General features: G+C 39.3%; 1 protein-coding gene across 5 annotated transcripts; it reads right to left on the bottom strand.

The window, feature by feature from the left end:
• Positions 1-1,759: 1,759 nt before the first annotated feature.
• LOC119308803 lies at positions 1,760-6,609 on the bottom strand. Of its 5 annotated transcripts, XM_037584955.1 has the most exons (5): positions 6,139-6,608; positions 5,442-5,747; positions 4,912-5,044; positions 2,460-2,591; positions 1,760-2,089 (listed from the first exon to the last, which is right to left on the bottom strand). In XM_037584955.1, the coding sequence occupies exons 1-4, from the start codon at positions 6,168-6,170 to the stop codon at positions 2,583-2,585; spliced, it is 480 nt and encodes a 159-aa protein (XP_037440852.1). In that variant the 5' UTR covers positions 6,171-6,608; the 3' UTR covers positions 1,760-2,089; positions 2,460-2,582. The 5 variants fall into 5 exon arrangements, 3 of the variants coding, with proteins under 3 accessions (XP_037440852.1, XP_037440850.1, XP_037440851.1); XR_005150315.1 differs by having other exon boundaries at positions 2,460-5,044; positions 5,442-5,698; positions 6,139-6,607; XM_037584953.1 differs by having other exon boundaries at positions 2,460-5,044; positions 6,139-6,609.
• Positions 6,610-8,750: the final 2,141 nt, after the last annotated feature.

Raw genomic sequence — 8,750 nt, 5'->3', positions numbered from 1 at the left:
GGAAGGGAAGAGAGGAGGGGGAGGGGGAGGTTGGGAAGGAAAAGAGAGGAGGGGGAGGGGAGGGACGGGTGGGGAAAAGGTGGTGTGTTGGTGCGGGTTAGCAGTAGCGCGGGATCTAAAATGCGCTGCTGCTAAGGAATTAGCAGCAGCGCGCTTTGGGATATGGTGCTACTGCTAACTGGGACGAAAAAGTGTGGCAATTTGAAATTTAGCAGCAGCGATCTCAGCAAAAGCGCGCTACTACTACATCCTTAGCAGTAGCGCGGTTCGCGCAACCGCGCTGCTGCTAAATAGAGTTAGGTGAACACCGCCGGTCGATATTTGTAGCAGCGCGTTTTACGCCAAGCGCGCTACTGCTAAAAACTTATCAGCAGCGAGTTTCCCGCACACGCGCTACTACTAGTTAGCAGTAGCGCTCCTTTTTGAGCCGCGCTGCTGCTAAGATTCTGTGTATAGGCTTTTCCCTAGTAGTGTGTGGAGAAAATAAATAGGGGGCCTAGCTAAGGTTTGAAATCAGAAAGTTAATTAACATGTCTAAAAGTCATGCTAAAATGATTGTGGGCAATGAAAGTTATGAAAATAAGCCGATACAATGTCAAAAAGTTTAAAAAGAAAAAAAATTCTTACCAAATGGAAGCGATATACTAGACAAAAATAATAATTCAAAATCTAAATTGATTCACAATGCAAATTTTAGAAGCAAATGCAGAATACAAATTAGAACATGACTTAATGCACATAGCACATTCTGAGTTTACAAAAACTGAAATTGGTAACCTAGGACTGACATAATTGATCTGCTGCTAATAAATCAAGGAGGAAATTATGAATTCATAAAAATAGCAAATCTTTCTGGTATTAGGACACATAAACACACAATCTCAATTTGTCACGAAACATATAAATGTACAGGACCAAGCCCAAGTATGTGTTTTTACTTCAATGGTCGTAACATAGAAAACTTTCTAACATCTAAGCAAGCAAAGATAAAATGTTGAAGTCCTTAAAAAGGTTCAAAATACCTCATGGAGATTGAGGAAAATAACATTTATTATTTAAAGAGAAATAGTAAAGTGGGTCTTAAGTCGTTAGCAAATAATTTATGAACTGGTTAGCTAATGCACTAAAGATATATTTAACCAATTCGCTAAAGAAACAATTTGTACCCAATAACAATTTGGTGTGTCGTGTTGTAATTCAACATCTATCTATCTTTTGGCCGTTTGGGGCTTTATTAATTTGTGTTTACCACAACACGCATGAGACTTGTGTGTCTATGTATTAAGATTGGGAAAACTATTACATAGTTATATAAGATTTGGAGCAACATGATATCAATGATCTGTGTCCGCTCACCCCTAACAAGGACTTTATCAATTTAAAGTTGGGTGTTTTGGCCTTTTCTCCAAAAAACATGCTCACACAGACACACGTGTAAGCATGTACTAGAATTTGTAGTATACGTGTGTATTTTGCAAATTAGCTAGCATGTGCAACCACATATTGGCCTTTTGAAAATAATTAATCTACCTCTCGGAATTGATTGACAAAGATCGCACGAACCAAATGCTGCGGAAACTAATCGAATTAGTGATAACACAACAATTTTCGTAACTTGCATTTGTGCTATGTGCATGCAATATGTTTCTATTCCTATCCCATGTATATTATTTTTCTTTAATTAAGGTTTCTGGTGAGGCAAAATTATCGATATATAAATATATTTCATGAGAAAAGTTGATAGTAAAAAAGCAAGATATACTAAGTATACCATATTCATCCTAACATCCAAAAATGATACTACCAAGAAGGCAAGAACGATAAACATATGGTATAAGTTCACAAATAAATAATCTTTTGTCATCATCCATCTCCAATCACATCCTGCCGAAATAAGTTCTGTGTTGTCTTGTATTGCCCAATGGTGATCACTATTTTCCTTTGTGCGCCACCACAAGAAGATAAGATAAGTTACTTGAGATGCAAGGAAAGAGAAAACAATACCAATCAACAGCTTATATTGTTGCTCCAATCCCTGCAACTTGAGCTTCATCATATTGTTGTCACTTGCAAGCCAATCAGCTGTACTCTACAAACATATATTCAAAAGAAATAATAAGAAGATTGTATAAAAAATATTATGTAAATTCTTAACATAAAGAAGTTCTTTTATCAGGCTTTTGCCTTTGTATACAGCACCCAGTATCCTAGCGTGGTTGATGGCTTCATTAATATGAAGTTCGACTTTATGCCTTTTTCTCTTAAAAACACCTTTTGCAACGCATTATATATGGATGATACAGCCACGAGATCAAGTTTTTTTTAATCTAATTTTGTACTTTCATGAATCCTGAAGTCTAATAAACTGGTTCTCACGTAAATAATAAAAAAACAGAGAAATAGCAAAACCACTAAAACATCTGCCCATGATCATCTAATAAGTCAGCAGAATTACAAACCTTCATCAAATACACTTGTGCAGGTAGTGAGTTAGCCTACTGCTACAGTAGCTCAACCTTGTTTTCAAGGCCCAACAGGTAAGCCATCTTGCGCTGCTTACCTCTTAGTGCAGTACTCCGGTTTCAAATGACCTGCAAATAAATTTCACACGAAAGAGCGTACACATAAACTATTTATGAGGTAGGTAAGGTTCAAGACACCTCATGGAGATTGATGAAAATAAGTTTATTATGTAGAAGAGAAATACTAAAGTGAGTGTTAAATAATTTATGAAATGGTTGATAAATGCATTATAGATATATTTACGCAAGTCACTGAAAGCGCAATAAATTCCTAGATAGCGATTGATATAGTAACTTAAAACTTTTGTTAGAAATTAGGTTGATACGTTAACAATGCCAGTATTCCTCCCTAGCTAGCTGGAACCTCTCCCAGATGTAGTCCAAAGCTTCCTACTTGACACTAGCGTCCTACTTCACACGGGTCTAAATGCCAGAGAACAAGAGCGACTAGAAGGCGGGTAGAGAAGTGGAGCAAAAACAAGTTAATTGCAATCTGAGTGCGACCTAAGGGAAGGCATATTCGAGGCTCCCGCTATGCCCCGACATGAAAGCTAAATTTGTATTTGCAGATGATGTTGTGGATAGGTGTATTGATCTTGTAAAAAATCTACTAGTTTATTTCTTTCCCAGGAAGAAACAACAATATTTTCTGTTAACAAAAACACTAAGAGGAGCTTATTCACCATGGTCTACTTCCTATCTTTATCAGCATATATCCCTCGAACCGTCATACTTCACAAGATCGAAACAGAGAGCACGGTGCCCTAGACACGTCGTGCTCAAATGGAGAAGATATTGTACATGTAAAAACATGTATTCATCATGTAATATAAGTAAATAAGCTAGGACATGCCACTTATATTACATGTCGTGCACCAATGGAGAAGATATTGTACATGTAAGAACATGTTGATATTGCTGGAGCATTATGAGGCGTTAGACTTCAACAACCAGTGTTTTATTCAGAACAGTATACAGAAACATGAACGTATACCCAACTTAGTCATTGGACTAGGTAAAAAGGAACAATGTCGTACAAATGATCCACAGAAAGAAGATTGCACATGTTAATGTGGAGTAAATAACTAGGGGGCCAAGCGAGGGCATAGAGTCGAAAAGTTAATTACCATGTCTAAAAGTCATGCTAACATGATTGTGGGCAATCAAAGGTATCAAAATAATCGATAAAATGTAAACAAGTTTTAAAATGAAAAAAAGTAGTTTTCGTACCAAATGGAAGAGACATATTAGACAAAAAAATTAAATAGACTTCTGAATTGACTCACTATGTGGATTTTAGAAGCAAAATGCAAAATACACATCAGAACATGACATAATCCACATAACACATTCTAAGCTTAAAAACCTTGAATTGTCATAGTTGATTTACTGCTAATAAAACCGGGAGGTGCAAAATAGCTAGCATGTGCGAGTGCACATATTGGCGCATAAAAAATAATTAATTTACCTCTCGAAATTGATGACAAGGGTTGCAAGAACTGAATGCTAAGGAAATTAATCGGATCAGTGATAACACAATAATTATCGGAACTTGCATTTGTGCGATATGATCGATGTTCCTATTCCGTGTATATCATTTTTGTTTAAGGCTCCTAGTGAGGCAAACTTAGTGATATACACATATTTTGTGAGAAATATATATAGTAAAAAAGCAAGATACATGCTAAGTATAGCATATTGATCCTAATGTCCAAACCTCATATAACCAAGAAGGAAAAAACATAAACATATGGTATAAGTTCACAATCAAAAATCTGTATGTCATCATCCATCTCCAACTCACTTCATGCATAAATAAGTTATGTGTGTTGGTTTGTATTGCACAATGGTGATCACTATTTTCCTTTGTGCATCACCACAAGAACATAAAATAAGTTACTTGAGATGCAAGGAAAGAGAGAAAAATATCATTCATCAGCTTGTATTGTTGATCCAATCCATGCAGCTTGAGCTTCATCATATTGTTTTCAGTTACAAGCTCATCAGTTGTACTCCACAAACATATATTCAAAAGAAATAAGAAGAAGATTGTATAAAACATCAATTTATTATGTAAATTCTTAACAAAAAGATGTTTTTTATCACGCTTTTTGCCTTTGTATTCAGCACCAAATATTCTAGCTCTGGTTGATGCCTTGTTAATTTTAAATTCAACTTTATGCCTTTTTATCTAGAAAAACCTTTCTCAACGCATTATATATGGATGATACAACCACGAGATTAAGATTTTTTTTAATCTAATTTTGTACAGTCATGAATCCTGTAATCTAATAAACTGGTTCTCACTTAAATAATTATAAATAGAGAAATAGCAAAAGCACTAAAACATCTGCTCATGATCATGTAATAAGTCAGCAGAATTACAAACCTCCATCGACTGCACTCTTGTAGGTAGTGAGTTAGTCTCCTGCTGCAGTAGTTCAACATTGCTTTCAAGGTCCGACAGGTACGGCATCTTGCACTGCTTACCTCTTAGTGCAGTACTCCGGTTTCGAATGATCCTGCAAATAAATTTCACACATAAGAGCGTACACATAAATTATTTTATGAGGACATTAGGTAAGGTTCAGGAGACCTCATGAAGATTGATGAAAATAACGTTTATTATGTAGAAGGGAAATACTAAAGTGAGTGTTAAATAATTTATGAAATGGTTGAAAATGCATTAGATATATTTAAGCGCAATAAATACCTAGATAGCGATTGGATATAACTTAAAAGTTTTGTTAGAAAATAGGTCGATATAATGTTAGTAATCCAAACGTAGTAAAACTAGAATAGTTTATGGGCATCACTAGGCGCCGGCGCACCGACCGAAACTTTCGGCCGGTCCAGCCATAGCCGCTCGATGTGACCCGCGCGGCAGTTGGATCTGGAGCAAAAAAAATAGAAAATCACCCCAGCTTCTTCTTCCTCGGGTCCCGTGGCGCATCTCCGGCGAGATCAACTGCAGCTCGCAGCACGACGCATCTCCGGCGAGATCCCCACGGCTCGCAGCACCGCGCAGCTCCAGCAAGGCCGCCGCGGCGCATCTCCGGCGAGGCCCAGCTCCAGCAAGGCCGCCGCGGCGCATCTCCGGCGAGGCTCCCCGCGGCTCGTAGAGCCGCACGTCGCCGGCTGCAGCACCCGCCGTAGAGCTCGTGTTGTTCCTCGTCCTTAATTTGCCGGTCGCAGCAAAAAATTCCACCGGTCGTATCAAAAATTCTTGACGGTTCCAGCAAAAACCAATAAAACGTTGGTAGCAAAATTAGAAAAAATCGACAGCACCGTCGCCGCTGCAAAAAAGATCTAAAAAGCAACAAAATCCTCAGTCTTCGGTTGAAGCAAAAACATTATAAGGTTCCAGCAAAAAAGGACATCGGTGCCAGCAAAATCAATCTCAGCTGGAGAACTTCAGTGGTCGATTGTAGCAAAAAAAATGCTAGTTCCAGCAAAAATAAATGCTGGTTCCAGCAAAAATAACAACAGGGAGACTCCCATTGACAATTGATTTGATTGTAGCAAACAAAGAAAATGATAGTAGCAAAAAGAATTACTAGTTCCAGCAAAAAAAAACACTTGTTCCAGCAAAGCCAGATCCGGCAATCCAGATCACCTATTGTAGCTCGTCGTCGCCGGCCCCTCCATCAGCTTGTACTGCACGGTTGCAGCTCGTCGTCGGGTGCGTCGCGGTATGCAGCTCGACCAACGGGCGGTTGCAGCTCCGGGAACCGCCCTTTGCAGCTAGCTGTCCGGCGGCCGTCACTGGATGCAGCTCAACCATGCCTCGATTGTAGCTCCGCTAGCAAGGGGTTGCAGCTCGCCATCCCGCCGGTTGCATCATGTAGTGGCACCGTCGCGGCTTGCGGCTTGCTGTGCCGCCCCTCCGCCTCCCGCTATCTTGGTGTCAGCCAGTTCCCCTCCACCTCCCACTCTCGTAGCTCTGCCTGGCTCCCTCAAAAACCAGCTCGTGGATGCTTGGTATGGATCTAGAGCACGACAGCTCAAGTTGGGCGGTGGATAGAGTTTTCTAGTGAGATGTCTTCGTAATGAGGAAGAAGATGCTGGAAGGAAAGGAGTAGATAAGGAGGGAAGGAATAAAAAACTGATGGGAGGGAGTGCTCGATGGGTCACGTGGACGTGTGGCTAGCGTGGCCCCATGCACTTCGTCGCTAGCGAGCCGCGACCGGCCGAACGTTCAGACGCGCCAGTCCCAAACGTTTACCATAGTTTATTGAGTCGGTTTGTTCTTCCGTGTAATAGGCGTCATGTACTAGTATGGCAGGAGTTGAGATCGATCAGGATTGATGTGTTAGCTTTCCATGTACGAGTACTAGTCCGTATAGGTTAGGAAAAGGGAGTTTGGGTTGGTGGCGTGAGTCAAGTCCTGTACCTATATATACAGGGGCAGGGTACGTGAGTTTTGTACCAGAAAACGAGAAAAGCAATAAAAAAAATTACGAGGCACGACACGTGCCTCTGGCCATCTTCGTGTTGCTGCGTTCGCGTGCATGTGTTCTAATTCCGGTGTTTGCGTGAGTGCCGGTGCGATATCAAGTGCTACAGCTAGTTCTCATACGTCAAGGCGAGTTGCGCGTATACGACCAGTTGAGCTGCAGCTTGATCGTGTGTTCGATTCTTGGGAAAAGCCAGCAGTTAACAATGCCAGTATTCCTCCCTAGCTAGTCGGGACCTCTCCAAGATGTAAGCCAACGCTTCCTACTTCACACGGGCCTAAAAGCCAAAGAACAAGATCAACTAGATAGAGGGTAGAAAAGTGGAGCAAAAACAAGTAAATTGCATTCTGAGCTGTGACCTAAGGGCTGATATATTCGAGACTCCCGCTGCACCCTGACATGAAAGCATAATTTGCATTTGAAGATGATCATGTGGATAGGTGTATTGACCTTGTAAAAAATCTACTAGTTTATTTCTTTCCCGGGAAATAAAACACAATATTTTTCTGTTAACAAAAACACTAAAAGGAGCTTATTCACCTGAATCTACTACATATCTTTATCAGCATATATCCCTTGAATCGTCATACTTCACAAGATCGAAGCAGAGAGCATGGTGCCTTAGACATGCCGTGCACCAATGGAGAAGGTATTGTACATGCAGAAATATGTATTCATCATGTAATATAAGGATATAAGCTAGTACCTGTCACTTATAAATATGTGTGATACACAGTAACTAGAAGCTTTTAGAGAAAAATGTAATAATAAGAGAATTAGCTTGGCACTGTTCTAGGACGAAGTATTATATATATTTGCATGAACTATATGTACCCGAACCTCCATCCAAGTATGTATGAGAACATAGTACACCACATCCAACAATATTTCTTCGGCTTATCCACACAACGCAAAAAGGTGCATAATTCCACCAATGTTACAACATAAATATTATGGTTCCCTGCTTGTACTTTTTATTTGAAGTCACATGGAAGATGTGTGGTGAAATAATCATGGCTCCCCGTGTGATTGTTGAGATTGCTGGAGCAGTGTGAGGCGCTGGACTTCAGCAACTAGTGTTTCATTCATATCTGTATACAGAAACATGAATGTATACCCAACTTAGTCACTGGACTAGGTAAAAATGAATTTCTGAATAATAAATAAACTTCTGAATTGACTCACAATGTGAACTTTAGAAGCAAAATGCATAATACACATCAGAACATAACTTAATGCACATAATATATTCTAATCTTACAAAAACAGAAAATGGTAACCTAGAGTTGTCATAATTGATTTACTGCTAATAAAACCAGGAGGAGTAAAATAGCTAGCATGTGCCGGTGCACATATTGGCATTTCAAAAATAATTAATCTACCTCTCAAAACTGATTGACAAGGGTCGTAAGAACTGAATGCTGTGGAGATTAATCATATTAGTGATAACACAACAATAATCGGAACTTGCATTAGTGTTACGTGCATGCGATATGATTGATGTTCCTATTTCATGTATATCATTTTTCTTTAAGGTTTCTAGTGAGGCGAACTTAGTGCTATACACATATTTCAATAGTAAAAAACAAGATATATATACTAAGTGTAGCATATTGATCCTAACATCCAAAATTCATATAACCAACAAGGAAAAAATCATAAACATATGGTATACGTTCACAATCTAAAATATGTATGTCATCATCCATCTCGAGCTCACTTCATGCATAAATAAGTTACATGTGTTGGCTTGTATTGCACAATGGTGATC

Source organism: Triticum dicoccoides, chromosome 5B (assembly GCF_002162155.2).
Source record: "Triticum dicoccoides isolate Atlit2015 ecotype Zavitan chromosome 5B, WEW_v2.0, whole genome shotgun sequence".
NCBI lineage: Eukaryota > Viridiplantae > Streptophyta > Magnoliopsida > Poales > Poaceae > Triticum > Triticum dicoccoides.
The sequence above is the reverse complement of the archived record's forward strand: the minus strand, read 5'-3'. Positions and strand labels throughout refer to the sequence as shown.